The sequence below is a fragment of the Macrosteles quadrilineatus genome, unplaced genomic scaffold, assembly GCF_028750875.1.
Source record: "Macrosteles quadrilineatus isolate MER2022 unplaced genomic scaffold, UCM_ALF_1.0 Scaffold_12__1_contigs__length_5162894, whole genome shotgun sequence".
Lineage (NCBI taxonomy): Eukaryota > Metazoa > Arthropoda > Insecta > Hemiptera > Cicadellidae > Macrosteles > Macrosteles quadrilineatus.
The window spans coordinates 378334-401183 of NW_026542605.1; the positions used below are offsets into that span (position 1 = coordinate 378334).

Sequence of the window (22850 nt, forward strand, 5' to 3'; positions counted from 1 at the left end):
CTGCAATTGGCCACACAATTCAATAATTTGACTCTACAACATATAATTTTGAATCTAACTGTTTTGCGATTGTTTACAACAATTTAATTTTTTTACTTCCAAGCTAAATTACATTTTATTTTACACACTCGAGTTCCTTAAAATATACAAACTATAGATTTTTTTGTATAGTTTGTCCACTGCGTGTTTATGAATTGTATATTAATTATCTATATATTAATATGGAAGCATGTTTATTTAAAACATATTTTCTCAGCTCGTGTGCATCGTAGGAAAATCTACGAATTCTGTTAGAAAGATATTTACCTGTAGATGTGCAGAATCCCTTTATAAAGTCAAATAGGCTAGAAAACAAGCACACAAAATGAATTTGAAATTTAATAAAAATTAACATGTGTTATATGGATTGCCATGCTGGTGACGAAATAGGAACAAAATATAAACAGAAAATCAAAACAAATTGAAGAAATTCCAATAACATGTTTTATGTACACTGTGGTGTGAAAATAGAAAAGTCATTACATTACATTACATTACATATTATTGTGATTTTCTGCTATTGTAGTTTCAAAGAAGGGTTTGCGAGACAAAACATGTCATAGCCTTTACTTTATGTTCTTTAAACAATCAAATACATACAATAATACATATTGAAAATAATAAAGTACAATAACAAACAGATAGTTTTTAACATCTCAGCTGTTGACCAGCATTTTGTTGCGAGTTGCGAATGTTATGCATGCGCTCTCTGGTTGCGTCATGTTAGTAGTTTAATCGAGGAACGTCGCAACAATGGGATCGTCCTCGGTATGGATAAATACCCCCGCCGCAGCAAACCTGCCGACTAAGCGAATTTCCATTTGTCTGAATTGATTTTCAGTTAAATATATTTTAATAACATTAGGTTTAACGAGTACCTAGGTTTGCTGCTACAAGGAAACTAATAAAGTGTGTTTTTGAGTAAAATATTGATAGCTTAGTACAAAATAAATAAATTTGCCAAGTTTGATCAAAATATATCCATAAACAAGCAAACTACAACATTTGACAATATTCTCCATAAGAATAACATGGGAATTTTAAAATTACAATTTTTTTTTTAATTATCTCCGTTACTAATAATCGAACAAAAATACTTTTACATACTAAATTATTTATTTTTTTAAGCTCTTTAAAATAGGCCTCAAGAGAAATCGGGAAATTTAGTGTTTTGAGGGTCAAAAGTGAGAAAAACCAATTTTTACCCCATAAAACCCCCCGTAAAGCCCCGTTCCCATGGTCCGATCGTGCTGGTTCGCGAACTCATTCAAGTTTATCCCGCTTTACACCTTTAAACAAAATTTCATCAAAATCGGACAAAAACTACTCAAGTTATCGCGTTCACGGACGTATATATAATATGTCTCTCTCTCTCTATATATATATACATATATAAAAATTTGAACGAATGGTGTTTTTGGCCTCTGGGAACATCAAAATGAAAAAGTAAATCGGTCCCGGGTCTAGGTCTTAACGTGCCACCTACGGTAATAGCTACTTCCCTATAGGGAAATTCGCTAAAAACATAAAAGAATGACGTAATTGGACGTAATAATGCTAATGAGCTCTAAAAGTACTTGTGTTTGGACGTTTTTGACAGTTGCATTGAAATAATAAAACAAGCATATTTTTATTTCCGGGTAATTTTTTTGTTTATGATCCATATCGTTTCCATTTCATAATCCGTAGGGGATTGTTAAACAGCACGGGCATACTGGTGGCGCATTATCAAAAAATACAGAACGTGTTTGGGGTTTCCTATGTACTATAATCTTTTATGGTAAAATATTCTACGTTTTTGTACATAGTTGTAATAATCACATTGCTTAATAAAACACCCCAAGTGTAAATACTATGGTATTTATGGGAATGTCCTTTTCTTTTGTGCTGTATTTAGTCATTTGCCACTGTAGCCTACTGTAGATGGTTTCTTATGTTACAATAATTAATATGTTACAATTAATTTATTTACATTTTCGTAAAACTATCGTGGCTACCTATCTTTCCATAACACCAACTAATGCTAAAAATATAAAAATGTCATTTATAGTAACTAATAAGGCCGACTTATTCCTTAGCTTACCTCACTATGCTAGTTTCTGTTGGCATTTAAAGTTAACCACAACTGAAATGTTACTTAATCACCACTGAAATATTGTACTAGGAAGAGAACCCCTCATGCACTAAGATCGATTAATTACAACGATCGTCTTGAAATTATCTGTTTCTAACGAGATGTCGTTAATGGGGTGGCAACGTACATTAGGCAATCGTTATGACATTATTTAAGTAGACAACTACTACACTTGTAAAACTCCGAGAACCCTTGTCGTGGTGCTACAAACAAATAATTTTGTGCTTAATTTAGGTAAAGCAGCGACATCGTTTAGACTTAAAGTGAATAGAAATTTTACTGTTTAATGGATTATTTTAGGACATCTTTTTACTAATCATGATGGAAATTGTCCGCTCAAACACAATAAAACCCATCATCATAAAAATAAATCTCAAACAAAGAGATACTAAATAGACAATGTGTAATTATGAATTATATTTATTCCGCAAGTATAGACCTCTGAGTATGTTTTGGAGTGTTTCCCCGTCAGGTAATATGTCCCCGTGATGGTCCCCGACAACTTATGTCCCCGGGGTCCAATATGTCAATCACAGGTTTTTCTCAACTTTTAGTGAATAATACAATGTGCCAGTGCCAGTGTACACTTATTGACTCTTTGTTAGAATATTACAATTTTCAAAGGTTTGAAACTTGCACTTAAGACCATGTCCACACCACAGTGCACGCTCGAGGAACCATGATTACCTATGGTGAGTCGTTTGGTTGATTGAATGAACCTAGAACTGATGCTTTAGTAACGGAATCGACAACCCTTCTATAGTGCATTGTTTCAGTTAATTTATTTCTCCAACACGGTTCATTGCGCGACAGACTGAGCCACCGACTCACAATAAACTATAATAGTACTGGATAGTGGATACATTACATCTTACAAGCACATACAACATAATAGGCCAATACCAGATAACAAGCAATCGTTTTAAATAATATGCCGTTTTTTTAAGTTGTTAATATAAGGATTGAAAAAAAATATAAGCAGGGTCGGATCTATATTATATCTATATAGGCGCCTGTGATTAAAATCATATTTTTAGTACCTACTTCGTTACTAATAACATAGGTAGAGTAGTAGGAGGCCAATACTTAGCTCTATTTGCATTATTCTTTTCTTTTACTTATTGCAAAACTTGTACCGTGTTGTGTGTGTGTATATGAGTGAGAGTAATACTCTATTATTGAAATAATTAATGCAATAAGCTTTAAAAAAGATTAACTAACTGTTTTATTTTAAGCACAGATAAGATTAATTCGTTACTTTCTCTTTTTAAGATACATTTCTTATATTTTTCCGTGTAAGAATATCACACCAACGGGTCAAGGAGGCTAAATCTAGTTTTTCTACATTCTGTATGGTTTACAATTTATAAAGTGAATGTAGGCAAATTTCGAAACAAATAAAATACCTAATCTAGGTTTTTACAAAAATAATTCAATAAAATAATACACGTTACCTGCCACAGTCGTTAGCCCTTCCGCCAATCGTGGATATGTCATCGTAAACGCAGCTCATAGTGGAGAAATAGAGTTATCGTCTCTCGTGACCGCGGGGACATCATCATCGTCACCCGTCAAAGTGAAAGTCTCGTACGATTGTAGCAAATTTGTAATTTTTCAATAGGGTACTGTAATCTTCTCAAACGCTTTTTGTGTTTGCAAGAATAGAAGAGCGTCTCGATGTTCTGACTTGGTGCTTGATTAAATGAGCTTTTAAACAAGGCAGCTTAAAATAAGTTAAAAATAAATCTGCATATGGTTAAACAGTGATGCGCCAAAGCATAATCTCTAATTCCCTGGATATAAAAAAATCTTACAAAAAAAGATAACAAAGTCAAAAGCTTAATAAACATAATGCATTTTGAATTTGATCTGATATAAATAAACGTAATTTATTATCAATAATTACCAATCATTGAGATGGGGACACCACCTGGGTGCGTATTTTAATTTTTAGTCCAAATATGAGTGGAGGATGAGTGTCGAATGTGGAGTGATGTGAGATGATCTGTGTAGCTTGTTACTGACTAAGATCAGCTGTTTCTTTAACCAGACTCATTTATTTAAATACCAATAATCAGGAACTAAATTAATCATAATATATTAAAATACATGTTTCAATGTCAGCTTAACTCAAGCGGTACAAGCTCACAATAATCAAACAAATAAGCTTGCATGAAAAGTCAAACCATCTAAAGCAAATTCTTTACCTTAGTGCTCAATAATCAATGTCAGACAGGCATTAGAGATGATAAAACAGTGCAGTTACATAGAACCCCGTGGCCCGGGTATACGCTAAAAAGATAGTTGCACAGAATACGATTGAATCGATCTATCGAGAGTCTGCAATTACACTATCGATATTGAATTGTGTACACTATCGATATCGGAAAATCGGATTCGAGTTTGTTGTTGGATCTGAGTCTGAGTATTGAGTTTTCAATTTCAATCGGATTCAAATCATCTACTCAATCCTCCTCTACAAACTAACTGTATGCCTACGTACGTACAGTAGTTTCTGAGTTTCTGCTGACTTTATGTAAACTCAAAATGTGCTACCGGTATCTAAGACAATAAAACAATAATAATTATTGTTTCAAATTACTGTACAAGAATATACAGATTTTTGTCTGCTGTGCTTTTTAGGATTTGACAGGAGGAAATATTTGTATATTGGCTAGTACAGCATATTTTTTTCTCTAGCCCAGGATCCAGGGGGGGGCAAATGCCCCCCCCCAAATGATGCCCCTGTACCTAGTATTTTAAATTTTGAACAAAACTCAAAATCTCCATCCAACAGTCAGATTGCCAAGAAAATGACCGAAAGACTGAGTAAATGCAGCTTGGGAACTGATGAGATTAATATGTTAGAAGTAGATTGTCTTCAACAACGTGGAAGAGTTGAGTGTGGTGTGTACTGCCTACATTTTGCAAAAATTGTTTGTAACAGAATAATAAACAATAACTTAACCATATCGGACAAGATGTATAAACAGGATTTTCTTGTAGGTAATATCTATAATGAAATTGAATGTCTAAAAAAACAGAGTTTAAATGTCCCTAATAATAAATGTCAAGCAACTAAGATTAGAAATAAATCGTTGGAAGGCATAAAGCAAACCTCAGTTGAAGATCATAAATTTAAAAAAAGTGAGGAATGTAACAGTAAAGTAGATCAATCAAATGATCAAACTTGTGGCGAATGCGGAAAACTCTTTAAAAGCAAAAAAGGATTATCTCTCCATATTTCAAAGAGCCACCACAATAAACATCGTGATATAATTCTAAACAAGTATTGTCCAAAAAGCTCAAAAACACAGTCTCCAGACAAATTGGATGATAAAACAAACAATATGTCAAGCAAAGTAAATAGCGAAAGTGATCGCATAAACAAGGATCTCGATTCTTGGTTAACAGTCTTCAATGAAGAACAAACACACTTTGAGTTATTCTCTGAAAATTTTGATAAGTTTTCCAAGTTTTTATCTCACGCTTTACACAATCTTCCTGGGCCTAAACATCCTTCTTACAGGTTTTATAAATTAAGGAAAAAGAAACAAGACTATCCTCAAAATAGTAATTATAAGAAATCATCCAACCCAGAAAGGAAAACTAAAAACGAAAGGAAAAAGAGAAAAGAAAAGTATGAATATGATCTGATCCAATTTGAATACTATAATAGGCGTAGGAAAGCTGTGAGAAGGATAATCGGAGACGGTAATAAAGGATGTGAAATTGATCTAAAAACATTACACGAAGGTTTTACCACACGTTTCTCCAATCCAAATGAAAATATGAAAATGTCATATAACAATGTGGAAGACACAATAGTGAAAGACTTAGATTCGCATTATAATCAAAAAATTACTGTAGAAGAAGTCGTGAGAGCAATAAATGCAATAAAAATTGACACTTCTCCGGGACCTGACAATATATTAATGAGAATTGTAAAACTTAAGTAAGTAGCAAAGATCCTCTGTTCAATTTATAACACAATACACCTTACAAACCAGATACCTTCATCATTTCAAAGAGCACGAACTATTTTAATTGATAAAGGTGGAGACAAAAAAGAGGTTAATAACTGGAGACCAATCACAATATGTTCTGTTTTAAGGAGGATATTAGAAAAAATATTGGACAAAAGACTAAAAGAATATATCAAATTTAACCAGTTTCAAGGAGGTTTTTCTAATACCCCTGGTTCCCATCTTAATACAAGTATTCTAAATGAGGTATTGAGATCAGCAAAATCAAAGAAAACCGACTGCTGTATTATGTTTCTGGATATTGAGAAAGCGTACGACAATATCGGCCATAACCACTTATCCTCAGTCTTGCAGGAGCTACCTATTCCTAGGAAACTGATTGAAATAATAATTAAACTCCAAATAGGCAATGTTACAAAAGTTGAAACTCATAGAGGGAAAACAAAGGACATCAAAATACAAAGGGGTGTAATGCAGGGATCTCCATTGTCACCCACTTTGTATAACCTATGTATTGACCATATCCTCTCTGAAATGTCACAACATGCCGTAAGTGAGGAGCTAGGGTATAAGCTATGCAAGGACATGCCTTCTCTAAGTATTCTAGGATTCGCTGACGATACCATTTTAATTGGTAAGAATAGAGAAAGTGCTCTCGTATTATTCGATTCGATTTGTGACTTCTTCAGAGAAATTGGATTAACTATAAATATATCAAAAACTAAAATTATTAACATTGAAAAAGGTAGATTACAAGAGGAAAACTTCCAAATATGTTCAAAAGAAATAAAATCTATAACATTTAATGAACAAATTAAATACTTAGGAGTAAATTTTTCTGAAAGCATAGTATTTGACTCTGAAAAAACAATTAGTTCATTGATAAACAAAATTGAAAAATTAACATGTTCTCCTTTTTTAAGGTCTGAACAAAAAATGTATGTATTGAATCATAATATTTGGCCATCTTTAATATATCCTTTTCAAATCGCACCAATTAAGAAAATTACAATGAAATTCTTTGACGATGTTGATAAAGTGATAAGATCAACAACAAAGGAAATCTTAGATCTTCCAAATGATATGCCAAATTCTATGTTTTATACAAGTACTAAAAACAAAGGGATTGGGTTATGTAAATCAATGTGGGAATCATCAATCCAACATATAAACATATGTCGCGTATTAAAACAAACGGGAAACCCCTACTTACTTAATATTCGTCAATTTGACTAAGAAATTAGGTTTTGTCTGGAAAAATTGAATTTAAGTATTGAATTTATTGAATCAAAACCCAAGATACTGCGAGAAACCTTACGAGACTTAGAGTATCAAAATTGGTGTAAACTTCCATACAAAGGGAATGGGGTGGTTCTTTTCAAAGAATGTAACAAGATCAATAAAAATTTGGCTAGAGGTTGTGGCCTCACAGAAGCTGAGTTCAAACAATACTTGAAAATGGTCGGAGACGTTATTCCTCTTAGAAGTCTTCATGGGAGATCCAGGGACGGGAACCAGTGCAGGCATTGTCCTGTATCTGAGAAATTTACTCTTGAAACTCTTGCCCACGTCCTTGGAAAGTGCCCATTTAGTAGTCTTCTACGAAATACCCGCCACCATACCATCAGAAAAATCATAGCTGATCAATTCAGAAAGAAAAGTTACGAGGTCTATGAAGAGGTCACGGCTATAGAAGAAGAGGGCTCTGTGAGGCGGAGTGACATCATTGTTATAGACAAGGAGAAAGATTTCGGTCTCATTATAGACCCAACAGTTCGTCTTGAGACAAATGAAAATCAGCCACAGGAAGTCCATGAAGAAAAAGTAAATATTTACAAGAAAACTATCCCATATTATTCAGAGAAATATAAAATATCAAAATTCGAAGTATATGGACTACTCATTGGATCAAGAGGAACAATTCCTCAACAAGTTGAGAAATTTTGGAAGAAATTCAAGTTGGAAAATCAAGTGCTATATTTAATATCTTTAACAGCCATTAAATTTTCTATTAATATTATAAGAAACCACCTATATAACAACTATCATAATTAGGTTTAATCAAACTTGCAAAATTTAATGTAATATTATTCTTTGTTCTACAGCAGACTACAATGTGTAGTAAGATTTCAATTTTTAAAATAAATTTGAATTTATACTTTCCCATTATATAACAAAAAATCAGATTTTTAAAAAACAACCGGTTCTAATTAAATTTGGTCTGTTATGGTCCTAAAAATATAAAAATAAGGTGTAGGCCTATAATAATTCTAAACAAAATAATAGAACCCCCATTGTTGGTTTGAATTTTAATTTGTAATTGCTGTAACAGTTGCAGTTCAAGTAAAAAGCCTTTAGCACCATCTGTTCATTCAATTCATATACAGTAGAACCTTGATAACAAGTCGACCTTGATAACAAGGGTTATTTTCAAATCCCCTTGAAATTATTTTACCCCTAATCATATGTTATTGCAAACCTCGATAAGAAGTCAACCTTGATAACAAGTCTTATTTTATAATCCTTATAAGAGTCTAGTCTTGTTATCAAGGTTCTACTGTAAATTATAGCCTATACCGTAGATAAAACATACTCCCTTAGACTTGTGCTGCTTAGTTTAGTCTATGCCTATACACATGTAATTCAAAGTCAAAATAATCCAATTATGATGAAATTTTTAACAAACAAGTAAAACAACGTTTGTTGTAGCGTTCCGTTTGTGAACCAGCATGATCGGACTATGAGTAGAGGTAAAAATGGGGTTTCCTCATGTTTGACCTTATAAAAACTTCAAACATCTTTGTAAATAATTCATTGGATGTAAAAAAAAAAAAAATTATCAACCTATATTGCAGATAGCTAAATGGTTACCAGTAAGTTGAAAAATAAAAAAAACTTGAAAATAACTTGTTATTTTGACGAAGGTAATCAAGGTGAAGTGTGTTCTTCCCTGTATCTTATAACGCTATATCAGCAAACATACAAATTTTAAAACGAAAACAAATCTTACATTGATTGAAATGGGTGATGAGTATACTACACTTTTCAGTACCGGTACCTACCAAGCTTACATGGCAATTAAATATTCTTTAAAGATTTTATTGAAGGAAAGACTTATTTCAAATAATTATATTCCCACTTGGTGTGAACAATTTAAGCTTTGTTGACTGATAGGCCTACTATGATTAGTGCACTTTATAATCAAGCTTCAACTTTATACTTGACTGTGTGGTAATTTATAATAGAATATATATAAAAGATAAATAAAATATATAACTAAGATGTTTTTGTAAATAATTTAAATTATATATAGTTAACACAAAACAATAAGAGTGTTTTAGTATTTGTTTTGATAGAAGAAGTAAAATATCAATTGGGTTATCCCAATCGAGAGGGCTCTCAATTAATTATTTAGTTTTTATTATTATATAAAATTGTTTTTCTATCATTTGTGTTCACTTATTTACATTAAGTTTCTCTATAACCTCTACAGAGAGGACAAGAACACAAGAATGCAATACAAGAATACAAGAGTACTTTATTTTACAATTTTTAAGATTGAATAAGGCATCAATACAATATGTTATCGATTAAAAATCTTTGTTGATTGGAATCCTTGCAGTAGAAAGATGATTTAACTTGTAACGTAGTCACTCTAGTTGCTGCCAAGACAATTATTCATCAATGCTGTAGAAAGGTCTAAGTAACAGCCCCTGTGATGTTCCTTCTTCAGTCTTCTAGAACAGAGAAACTTTACATGTTATTTAAATAAGGAGGCTAGTCTAGGATGAATGAACAATAAATTCTCCTCGGCTAGAATGCAATGTTAAAATTTTAACGTGTCTATTTGGGTTGAATGGAGCATGTTCTCGAGAAATTAACATTTGCAGACAAACTAATGCTAAAATTCATTGAACATCCACAACATTTTATTTACTTGTATTTAAGTACGAGTTAAATACCAGTTTAATAAATTAACATAATTTAATTAAAATGTACCTTTTGACCAGATTAATTTCTACCTCAAATCATGGTTTTCTCAGTAATTAACAGTTTCAACTTCATTTTTTTATGAACAACGACAGCTTATGGTTTACAAAAAATATAACCCATACCTATTTTAAAATCAAGACTAATGCAGGTTTATTTTAGCAACAGCAATGGTTTATCTGTATTAAGGTCGATTCACACACATCAGTCCAGTCACAGTTCCGTTACAGTCCAGTCACAGTTGCATCCGCGATTTCTCAGTCAATTGTCCGTCAGTTGGTTTCAGTCAGTCTTCCGTCTCTAAAATTCACAGTAATTTATAGTCAAAATTTTAAAGTTATAAACCTATATTCTATCAAATTATCATTGTCCATATTGTTGATTGTTACAAACAGTACTCAAAATACAAACGCAACCATTTAAATAACAATAACACTATTTTCTAACCTCAAACAGTTCCGTCAGGCGTCCGAACAATCTAAAAGTATCGTTGAAAAGAAATCCGAAATTGACTGACGGATGCCAGCAGAGTGACTGACGGGACTGCAACGGATGAGTGTAGATAGTGCAATAGAAAATCCATCAAAGAATATTTTTGTTAACTGTGACGTGCCTGAAGTGACTTTACTGTGACGTGCCGTAACTGATGTGTGTGAATCGACCTTTAGGCTTTTAGCAACAGCAATGGTTTATCTGTATTAGGCCTAAGCCTAATTTTAATTTTAAATAGTGGCAGATGCTTTTATTTATGATCACATTACCTTAATCAAATATATTTGCATGAAATTTGTTAAAGCTTATATATGCCTATTCTACCAATTTTGCTGTCCCGTTATATCTTATCTTCCAACTAAATTAATTCTCAATTTTTCCCACATTAAAATACTATAATGCAGTGTGCGGTTCCAAGGGGTGGAGGGCTATAGAAGCAAGAGCCCCTCCATTAGAATCTGACTCTGGAAATATAAGTTTAAACATAAATTTTGTCATAAATAGGTGACAGAGGTCTTGGAACACAGTTCTAGACGTAAAAACAGTTAAAAATACCCCCGCCGCAGCAAACCTGCAGACTAAGCGAATTTCCATTTGACTGATTGGATTTACACTGAAATGTCTACTTAAAAATATAACATTTATTCCAGATTTAAATAGAACTAGTTTAACAAGTACTTAGGTTTGCTGCATCAGGGAGGGTAAAACTGTTTTTTGTCAAATGTGAATAGTTAGTAAGAAATAAAAACATTTTCCAAATTTGATCAAAATATGTTCACAAACAAGCAAAAACTACAACAGTTTACTTATTCTCCATAAGAATAACATGGGAATTTTAAATTTACAATTTTTTGGAATTTTCTCTGTAACCATTAGGCGCATAATAACGCTTCAATATACTAAATTATTTGTTTTTTTAAGCTCTACAAAATGGTTTGGAAAGAAATTGCTAAATTTGATGTTTTTTGGGTCAAAAATGGGAAAAACCTTTTTTTACCCCATAAAACCCCTTGTAAACCCCCGTTCCCATGGTCCGATCATGCTGGATCGCGAACTCGTTCGAATAAACGTACGTTTACACGTTTGTACCAAATTTCGTCAAAATCGGATCATTTTTGCTCGAGTTATCGTGCTGACGGACACACATATATATATATATGAATTTGAACGGATGGTGTTTTTGGCCTCTAGGGACCTCAAAACAAAAAAAAAAATCGGTCCCGCGTCCAGGTCTTACCATGAGTACTACGGTAATAGCTTATTCCCTATATGGGAAATTCGCTAAAAAATAATACCCCCGCCGCAGCAAACCTGCAGACTAAGCGAATTTCCATTTGCCTGATTGGATTTACACTAAAATGTCTCCTTAAAAATATCACATTTATTCCCTATTTAAATCGAATCAGTTTAACACATACTTAGGTTTGCTGCAACAGGGAGGGTTAAAGTGTTTTTATGTAAAATGTTAATAGTTAGTAAGAAATAAAAACATTTTCCAAATTTGGGCAAAATATGTTAATAAATAAGCAAACTACAACAGTTTACTTATCCTCCATAAGAATAACATGGGAATTTTAAATTTACAATTTTTTTGAATTTTCTCCGTAACCATTAGGCGCATTATAACGCTTCAATATACTAAATTATATGTTTTTTTAAGCTCTACAAAATAGTTTGGAAAGAAATTGCAAAAATTTAAGTTTTTTGGGTCAAAAATGGGAAAAACCCATTTTTACCCCATAAAAGCCCCCATTAACCCCCGTTCCCATGGCCCGATCATGCTGGTTCGCGAACTCGTTCGAATAAACGTAGGTTTACACGTATGTACCAAATTTCATCAAAATCGGATCATTTTTGCTCGAGTTATCGCGCTAACAGACACATCTATACTATTATAAAGAAGAGGTGGTGTCTGTGTGTGTGTTTGTATGAGCTAATCTCAAAAACTACTGGTCGGATCGGGCTGAAATTTGGCATGATGATAGCTCACATTCCCGATTAACATATAGGCATATTTTTATCCCAAAAAATCCTTCGGGGCTCCGCCCCAGTGGCTCTGGAGTTTCCCATGTTAACCTTATGAGAAATGGAATTAATGAATCTTAACAGCTGTTTCAATTAAACAAGTTGGTTATGTTCTATGATGTTCAATAGCATTAACAGTTACAAGGATTACCAACAGGGTGCAGCACTAGCACTATTATTTCTTTTACATTTATGACAACAGCAAAAGGTGAGTGAGCGTAGCGAACGATCTTCAACCTGGAGGCGAGTGAGCGTAGCGAACGAGCTAACCTGAAGGCAAGTGAGCGTAGCGAACGAGCTAACCTGAAGGAAAGTGAGCGCAGCGAACGAGCTCCAACCTAAAGGTGAGTGAGCGTAGCGAACGAACTTCAAAAAGAACCGAAATTTCTTAAACCATGTCCTCACTCATAACTGCTATAAGCATTTGATACTTATATGCCAACCCCGTACGAAGGACGGGTACTCTGCTAGTATATATATAAATATATATATAAATATATATATATATATATATGAATTTGAACGGTTGCTGTTTTTGGCCTCTAGGGACCTCAAAACGAAAAAAAAATCGGTCCCGGGTCCAGGTCTTACCATGAGTACTACGGTAATAGCTTATTCCCTATATGGGAAATTCGCTAAAAATAGCAGATTTTCTTAAGGGGAACCCCTGAAACCCCCTCCTAATGTTAATCACCCCTGTTAGCCCTTCACAACGTTCTAATCTAGAACCACCACTAATATGACAACCCCTACATGGGATCAGAGGCTGTATAGAAAATGTTACTACTATAAATAAACAATTTAAACAAATAAATGTCTTACCTGTTCACTGCTGGATTTATTTATTACGTAATAGAGAGATCTGTGACCACACTCCAATGCATTTTACGAATGTTGGTTAGAGGTACGCAAACTTGAAATCTGACTAGGCCTAGAGTCGGTTGATCAGGGTATGAACCTGCAAAAACATTAAAAAGCATTAAGTCAATCAATTTTAAAACATCAATCTACAATTCCAAAGAGAAAAGCTAAGATATTATCGATGGAATAACTTATTAAGTTACTTACAGTATTACATAATGGAATAAACTTATTACATAATATAGCCTAAGCTATCGAATAAACTTAAAATATAGTAAGTTTAATCAATAGCCCATTAAGTTATGTAGGCCTATAAGTTATTGAATTTCAATATTGATTTTACATGTTAGCTTATGAGGATTCTTAAGTAGATTATCGCCATTACAGGTAACTTATATATAGTAGGTCCTAAGTAGCTAACAAAACTTACAAAAAAAGGATAAGTTTACGTTACAAATTGAGGTCAAAGTGTAAATTTATTTGTTTAAAAACAATTACTAGATATAGCCTACTTATCAACTCTTGTGTATACAATTTACATACAGTAGGCCTTGTTTGTAATTATCTTTAACTACCATACCGGTAACTTAAAAAGCTAAGCCAAAGTGAAATGTTAGGGTACTTTGGTATTATGCGGAGGCCAATTATTTTAGAGTGATATTTTACTGGAGAGTCCAAAAATAACTACATACTGTAATAGGAAAAAACCTGCTTTAATTGACTGACTGTCCAGATTTGACATGATTACAATTAGCGGCCTTTGAGTTCTGTATCCCAGAAAAAAAGGCAGCGATGTCGGGGAGGATTGAGTTAAATGCGTCGCTGCCGCTATACTCCGCCAAGTAACTTAGGTATACAGCACGCTGCGTCATGTTAGGTTGGATTATCAAATATGTTTATAAAACTTTCCTCGTTTCGTTATGAATTGAACTATACCAATTGAGTCATACTTTCGCCCGCCAAATACCCCAGATACAGGTGGTAACAGGTGATGCATGCTCCGGTCAATGACCTGGCTAAGTACTTGATGGGATATGGCGTGCAAAAGTAATTTATGACTCATCTGGTAATGTAAGAAAACCCAACCTAACATAACTGCGCTGTGTAAGGGTGGCCTCCGGATAATACCAAAGTACCGTACCCAAGTTAACCCCACAGCACGTGTATACGAGTCTTTTTGAAAAGCATAAGTAACTTAAATAAATAAGTTTTTTAAGACATAAGTTATCAAGTGAAAACTTCTACTGATAGGCCAACGATAGAAATAACTTATCAAACTAAATTTTCATCTGATAGCAAGTTAGGCCTAGGCTATAAGTTAGGTTCTCTACAGACTTGTAGGCTACCTATCAATTCAATCGCTCTAACAACTGCAAAAAATTTCAACTAACCAGCATCTTAGGAAGCGACTTAAGCTTTCATAACTTTAATGTTCTTAAGAAACCAATTAACTCTTACTGATAATCGGATAATCCTAAAAATGTTTTCAAACTTCATCAAGTCCCTACGTTAACCTTATTAGGTACAATTACCTTACCGCCACCCCTCAGAATCTTCTGATTAATACTTTCTAGGCTTAGAGGTTAATAATCTAATCTATTTAATTTTAGTCAATTATCAAATCAAGGAGACAATAACATGAATGGATTTATTAGGTAATAGCCACGAATACTTTAAAGTATTCGTGGTAATAACATATTTCTACCTGTACTTCTCGTGGAAAAAGCAAATCCATTTGATCTTGATGCCAGACAAACATAAGTTACCTAATTGGTCAAATTCTTCCTTTGACCTTACATAGCCCGAAATTTCCTTGACGTATAACAATTTAAATCTGTTAAGCTTCCATCTCTTTTAAAATTAATTCCATTTTAAAATCTAATTTACGTGTATCGTGTACCTGGCCACCTCCAACAACTATTAACTAAGTCACACAAGACAATGTCAACAACAAACAACGTAACGTACATAACACACGTAAACGTAAACAAACACAAACATAGGAAGGAAAGGATACGATTATTCCGTCGTCATAGAACCGATTCGATTTCAGTAAGAAAGAAATATCGCAGAATCACGATAGATCGATTCAATCGTATTCTGTCCGAGTATCGTAGTGAACCCTCTACTCTAGGCCCTAGGCTATCCGCAAAATGTACGTCAGTCGGATGGTTAGAAAGACGAGAAAGACCCGTCCTGTTTGAGGTTATGTCTATCTATTTTATGCCCATAAAAGTTTGTTGTTGTTGTTATGGTTATGTGCTCTGCTCCTCTGTAGCTTAAGATAAGTCGAGTGAAGATTAACGTTTTAACGTTAGCTGATGAGGTTTTGTTTTTGCACTTTGACCTTGGAAGATATTAAAGATATTACTGTCTATCGCCTTGCTGTTTTATTGTTACTGTAGGTTCATTAAAAATGACCAAGTTATTGGAGTGGTTATTTGGAGGTTGTTTGTTTTTAGGATTTTGGGCAACACTTGTGACAAATGTTTTCGATTCCACATTTATCAATGAATGGATGCACTTCATCGTTGCCCTACCAGTGCTACTAGCCGGAGTATTTGGGGTAAATATTGGCAAAACTTTAACCAATATCTGACTCCATAGTAACTTAAGTTACTATCTAACTTATTCCATCTTACGTACTAAAACTTATCCATTGTTTTGTTACAATTGGTTTAGAAAGTTTGGTTTTGGTTATTGATTGAATCTACAGTATAGTTTTAGGTTACTGTTTTTAATAGCCTTGGACTAGTGAAAACTTACTATCGATAGTACTATCGATAGTATCGATAGTTTGAAAATATCGATAGTGGGTCGATAGTATTATACTATCGATGAGACTATCGATAGTTTTTTTTACGTTAAATTAAGTAAAGAAATCATTATCTGGTACTCTTACATTTCATTGTTTGTCTGTTAATGCATACCTATAGTTAATATTATAGACTATTTTTTTTTAATTCATTGTAGAAAAGCTTGGTAGACAAGTAGGCTACCTTCTCAAACATTTGAAAGCGGGGGCATTTGCTAATTCACTACCGGACTTATGGGTACATTTGCCTCGTGGGTTTTAGCATACAAAGTAGACACCGGTATACGGTATTTTCCTTTGATCTATGGTTTTAGATTGTCATAATATATATATATATATATATATTATTTATGCTATGTGAGTAAAAAAATATTTTTGTAGTGAATAGTAAAAAGAAAATAGTAAGAGAATTTTCCTTTTTTTATTGTTGTAACCCTTAAAAAAACTTATTGTTATTTTATACAAATGTTGTAATATTTTGTAAAAAAACATAAAGGGGGCTCCAGGACGTCACCCATAAATTGTTAAAATTAATACTCTGATACAGCTTTATCTTCGACTAGGTAGAAACCATTGTTTAAACTCATGCAGGCAGGATATATACAATATTATATGCATTAAAATTCCATTTGAGTGACTATCGATAGTACTATCGATAGTATCGATAGTTTTTAAAAAACTATCGAAAACTATCGATAGTGTGACTATCGATAGTAAGTTTTCACTACCTTGGACTGGATTAGGGGTCCAGCGTGGTGTTTGGTATCGATATCCGATATATCGGAAATATCGATATTTTGGTTCCGATATATCGATATTTTTATATCGATATTAGACTTCCGATATTATCGGGATATCGATATTTTACTACGATATTATCGTTAGAATTGATTTTAGCAATTTTTCAAAGAATAATGCAAGAATAAATACAGTTTAATCTTTTCTGAACTTGTTTAGCAGTTATTAAATATTATTAATAACAAATTTATTTGTAGGCCTACACACAAACTATTTCATGTACCTATCTAGTTAAAAATATATTTTTAATCTGGTTACCTCTGCCTGCATTTGAATAGTGAGTTGGCACGGTTGGCAGAAGTGGAGTGCCAAAATGAGGTGACGGCAGTGAAAACCAATCAAAACCATTAAATTCTCATTTGTTGAAAATTAAATTGTAAACAATTTAACGTCATATGTGTGCAGCTAACTGCTATGTTCATGGTGGTACTTTCCTGTTAAAGGGAACATTCATTATTATCGATTATTTCTTTTTGAATATCGATATTTTATTTTTCTATCCGATATATTGATTATAACAAATTAAAACATATCAGCTGACAACTTCGATAAGGATAGGCTAATATTGTTCAGTATTAACAAAGGTACTTTCCTTCTAAAGGGACATTTTTATATCAATGATTTCTTTTGATGACATATCGATATTTTTTTTACCAAACCGTCTGTATATATTCCTTTGTTTTAATATCTTCAAACGCATTTTTAAAAAATTGTTTGTTAAGGTAATTTCCTGTTAAAGGGAAGCATTGCGATAGCATTCCAATTCCATTAATTTTTAACGATATTTTTCCGATATATCGATATTTTTGGTCCGATATTATCGGAATATCGATATTGAGGCTCCGATACTATCGGAATATCGATATTGAGGCTCCGATACTATCGTCGATATAAATATCGATATTTTCTTTCGATATCCCAACACTAGAGCGCCATAACCTAACCTAACCAAACTTCCTGTAACATATTTAAATTGTGGTTTTCACTGAACTAATTAATAAACCAAAAAATAAATTGAAGCTTCAACCCAGTAGATAGGCCTAAACTATGTAAAACAAACAGAATTGTTTTTAAATCACAAAATAAAAAGTTGTAGCCTAACTAAAACTTAGGTAAGTTACTGGATAAACTATATGCAGAGGATACACGTCCGGTAACCGGATGTGGATTAGGCGTCTGTCAATTAATTACTGTCATAACCTAACCAACCAAACTTGCTGATAATGAAAAAATTGAATGAAGGTTAAATTCTCTTCATAAAATAAAATTATAAATGCAAAAAATTCTAACAAAAGATGTCCAGTTAGGCCTAACTTAAGAAGAAATGACATTTAAAGCCAAATCTTTGACAAAAAGTTAATTTTACCGATGAGATTCAAACCAGGGACCTCTTGCATATTAGCCGAGCACTCTATCTATTACACCACTAAGACCGATAGCTGTACATCGTATCGTTGTGGTAATGGCGTTCTGGGCCCCCACAACCTGGTGACTTCACTGCCAGACGCCTAATCCACGTCAGGTTACCGGACGCGTATCCTCTGTGTAAACTATAACAAAATATGTACCGGTACATAACTGGATTGTTGATGTGGAACAGAGTTAGGCCTAGCATTATGGATTATAATGTGCTTCCAGATATATGCAGCTTCTGTTGTTTTATGGCGAGTCTACACTTTTAATGATTGTGATGATGCAGCAAAAGAATTACAAAAGGTGAGTTAATTAACATTGTGGACTAGCAGTACAATCACTAACTAGGACGTCCCGGGGTCGCACGATAGTGCGAGTTTATTAAACTACGTAGAAAAGTTTCCAAATGTAGCTGTTTAAACATAGGCCTACTGAAGGACGGCATTGCCTACAACCAATTACGTTAAGCACGTTATTTGTCTCAATTTCTCATAACCTCTAATTATCAGTGAACGTCAGAGCTTTTTTATTTTGCAATAAACCTGGAACAAAGTCATTCGCTCATTGTTGTAAAAAATACACATTTTACATTCATTAACAGTAAATATTTTAATTTCAAATCAGTTTACGATAAACAATGTTTTCAGTGTAACACGATGATTATTTCTTAATCATCCTGCTTGGAAGTGTCTTCTGTGAAAAACCGTAGCTCACCAAAATACCTTGCTCTACTGGGGGCAGAGCTGTCGGTATCCGAACACAGGTTGCGGAAGATACGCTCCAACATTGCCAATTGGCCGTCCTTACGCATTGTTGATGGTCATTGCAAATGCTGTGATAATAGAGAATTGCGCCCTTTCCTACGCAAAAGGGAGCATAGGTTCAGAAGGTCGCAAGTTAATTCTTGGAATTAGCACACTGAGTCCAGATGAAGCTTCAGCGAAATATAGCTACAATTATCTATATTTGATCGGCGACACTGTGGCATGTCTTAAAAAAAGCAGGGAAGAGTACTAAAGAAGTGTGTATTAAAAAAGAAGGCAATAGTAAAATCAAGTTTTAAAAAAACTTGAGCCATATAATAACTTAACTCAAATATTATTAGTTTTCATTACAACATAGACAAACCAGCTGTTAAAAGAAATAGCTTGAACCTATGTAAACTAAAAAGGTTAACATTTTAACAAGCCACCGGGGCAGAGCAAGGCCCTACTAGAAAAAACAGGCCAAGCTGCAGAATCCATGATGGCACACTATTGGATCGATTCGTTTATAAATTCACTGTCATATCCCTTAAGTTTTAGGTAAATGAGCTGGCTGTTTGTGAGATTTTAATGGTACAAATTTAGTACAACTATCCACCAATGTGATGTATTGTTGCGCTGCCTGCGTTTCAGCATGGCCTGTTTATCTTGGAGCCTTGGACTTTGTCAGACCTTATTTGACATCTACCTAACAAAATCTTTCAAATGGGCTGTAAACTAACAAAATTGGCTGAAAAACTACGGACGAGTTCCACGGACAAAAATTGTGCTTGCTTTTTTATAATAATAATTGAAAGACATTTCAGTGTAAATCCAATCAGGCGAATGGAAATTTGCTTAGTCTGCAGGTTTGCTGCAGCGGGGGTAAAGATTAGTATACCTAACATAAATGTTTGTTCACTTTTTATTATTAAATAAAACTAAATTTATTTTGTGTGTAATGGTATGTTTAGACCCACCTTTTTATTAGGAATTAATTTTTTTTTTTAATTTCTGTAGAGTTTCTGTATTTCTAGACTACTTAACTCAAGTTTTATTCATTTCAGCAAATAATTGAGGCTAAAGAAGACTTGAGAAGAAGAGGTTTTGTTTTTGAAGTGACCGACAAGAAGACTGATTGATTTTTGTAAATTTCACTCTTATATTAAATATTTATTTTGTAAAAACTTTGTCAAAGCCTTGAAATTTTAAACCTTATGCATGCTTAAATTGCATCATTCACTAATAATTATGTCAGCCATTTCTTGGCTGACTGCTTACCAGAATATTTTTTTACCACTCTTTATTTTATATACAACTTAACTATTAAATTCTAGTTTAGAAATATGACTTTCTGACTCGCCAGAATGTATTTTGGAACATACAAGGGTTGGTTGTCTGTAAATAAAGGTCTCAATTAGCTCAGTTTCAGCTTGTAAGCTTGTTTAAATCCAAAAACCAGGGCCTTTTCTTTATATCCTCCAATACCTAGCCAGTCCCAGCTGGGTTTTTCTAGGCGCGGAGTCCGCTCTCCTCTTATCATAGGTAATATTTTACGAGAAGCGTAGCGGACCACCATTAAAATCACTTCAACACACTCCGCTCTCCCCGCCTAGGAAAACCCGGCTTAATTTGTTGTAGCTGTTGATGTTAAGGAAAATTTTTTATTATGTAGCTTGAATTGGTATGAGTATCCATTATACCGCCATTAGTAGTACTGACAAATGTTAAGTTTACATTACTTAAACCGTGAACTATAAATACAGGGTGTTGATTGATGTCACCTGTTTCAGTGACAAGATTATTTTTGGAGACAACCACAGTATATGCATGTTATTCATGGCATTCAGCTCTACTAACTGAGCCATAGCCTCCTTAATACAAGGCCACATAGCCTGTACACCTGTTGCACTAATTTATAATGGAGCGCCTGCACTGTGTTTATGTTCACACGTTTGTTATTATTATTGTTATTGCAACAGACTGCCACAACAACCGCAGCACGCTTTTATTAAGGAGGCTATGACTGAGCTCATTGTAATCAGGTATCTCTTCACACATGCCTTACGTCCTGACTAATTTAACAGCTGACCTTAGTCAGAAATGAAGCTATACAAATCATCTCACTCCACTCTACACTCACATTTAACTGTATAAACCCTCCAGCGGCTAGATGTACCAACTCATGTGTGTTTCTAGCGGTACAAACCCAGCTCTGTGTGAAGGGGCTTTAATTGACTATAGCTATATTAGTTTCAGTTATGTCATCTGTACAACTAATTACTCAGTTAATCAGAGATCTACTAAAACAAAGCTGCAGTGGCAGCGATTGACCATTGCCGAGGAGGAAAAACTATCTAGAGGGGATGTAATATTGTGAATACACGTAACAAGTTATTCTTCAATATATTAAAAAAGATGGAGTGGTGCACTGGTCCGTATGACAACAACTTTTTGTTTCTATTATTTTAGGGTCAATTTTATTTTTTATTACCTGTCATTTATTTTTCTCTTATATAACTGGAAGAGAAGCTGTTGTTTATGAATAGTAAAATATGTAATTTTATTAAGTTAAAGGTGGTTTCAAGTCTTCGTCGGTGACACCACGGAGTTTTCCTCCAGGCGCATTTGTTTTTATAGACAAATATGTGATATCACCAGTCAGCCAACAGCTTTAGGAAATTAGGAGTAACAGTATCACGTGCATTTTTCTAGGAACTGAGCATTAGTTTGATATCCTGCGCAAAACCCCTATTAATCAGTTGAAGCCCCAAGAGTCACTGATGGTGTTGTTGTTTTTGTTTGCTATATATTTTATAAATATTTTAAGTAAGTGTGTTAATTTAAATAATGTACAATTTAATTGATTATACATGGTTGTAATACATTTTTTTATCAATATACAGTCTAACCTTGATATAACGAACCTCGATACACCGAATTCCTTGATATAACGAATTTTTTAAAATCCCCTAGAACTCTCCATAAGACACAATGTATATTTTACCTCTACATAACGAACAAACCATAACAACGACCTTGATTTAACGAATTTTTTGTGATTTCGGCTAAAATAAGACACCTCAATATAGCGAATTTATCATTGTCAGAACCTCTACATTGCGAATTTCACCTCTGCATAACGAATTGTCTACGTCTTTCCCTCGATATAACAAATCCCCCACCCCATTATTGTTTTTGAAAAATCTGTTTCTTTATCAAATGAAATGGAAAGGTGACGTCATCGCTTGCGCTAACATTCGTCTGCTCCGTTTTACACATCGCTGTCTGCTGTCTGCGCGCGCTATGTTGCAACTGAGAACTGATTTCATTCACTGAGGACTGATGAAGACGTAATGTTTTAGTAAGCTGTGGTTGGGCGATAAGTAACTATGGTGAATTGTACAATTTTTGGATAAAGAGAAACCTAAGAAAGAATATAAAAACAAAACCAAAGAGAAAGAATAGCAACATCGTTATTTTAACATTCCTTTTTCGAGTGTTTTTATTATCTTTAAGTTGGCTATTGATTATACACATTTATAATGACTTAT

At 33.7% G+C, this 22850-nt stretch overlaps 1 protein-coding gene and 1 long non-coding RNA gene across 2 annotated transcripts; one reads left to right on the top strand and one right to left on the bottom strand.

Moving 5' to 3' along the window:
• Positions 1–9640: 9640 nt before the first annotated feature.
• Positions 9641–15452, bottom strand: LOC129004917 (uncharacterized). Its single transcript, XR_008491779.1, has 3 exons — positions 15233–15452; positions 13489–13624; positions 9641–9896 (listed from the first exon to the last, which is right to left on the bottom strand). It is a non-coding gene; the product is annotated as an uncharacterized LOC129004917 (long non-coding RNA).
• A 283-nt stretch (positions 15453–15735) lies between these two features.
• Positions 15736–20483, top strand: LOC129004910 (dolichol-phosphate mannosyltransferase subunit 3-like). Its single transcript, XM_054433615.1, has 3 exons — positions 15736–16093; positions 18779–18856; positions 20364–20483. Exons 1-3 carry the CDS (start codon positions 15944–15946, stop codon positions 20436–20438), a joined length of 303 nt encoding a protein of 100 aa, XP_054289590.1. The 5' UTR covers positions 15736–15943; the 3' UTR covers positions 20439–20483.
• The last annotated feature ends 2367 nt before the right edge of the window (positions 20484–22850 follow it).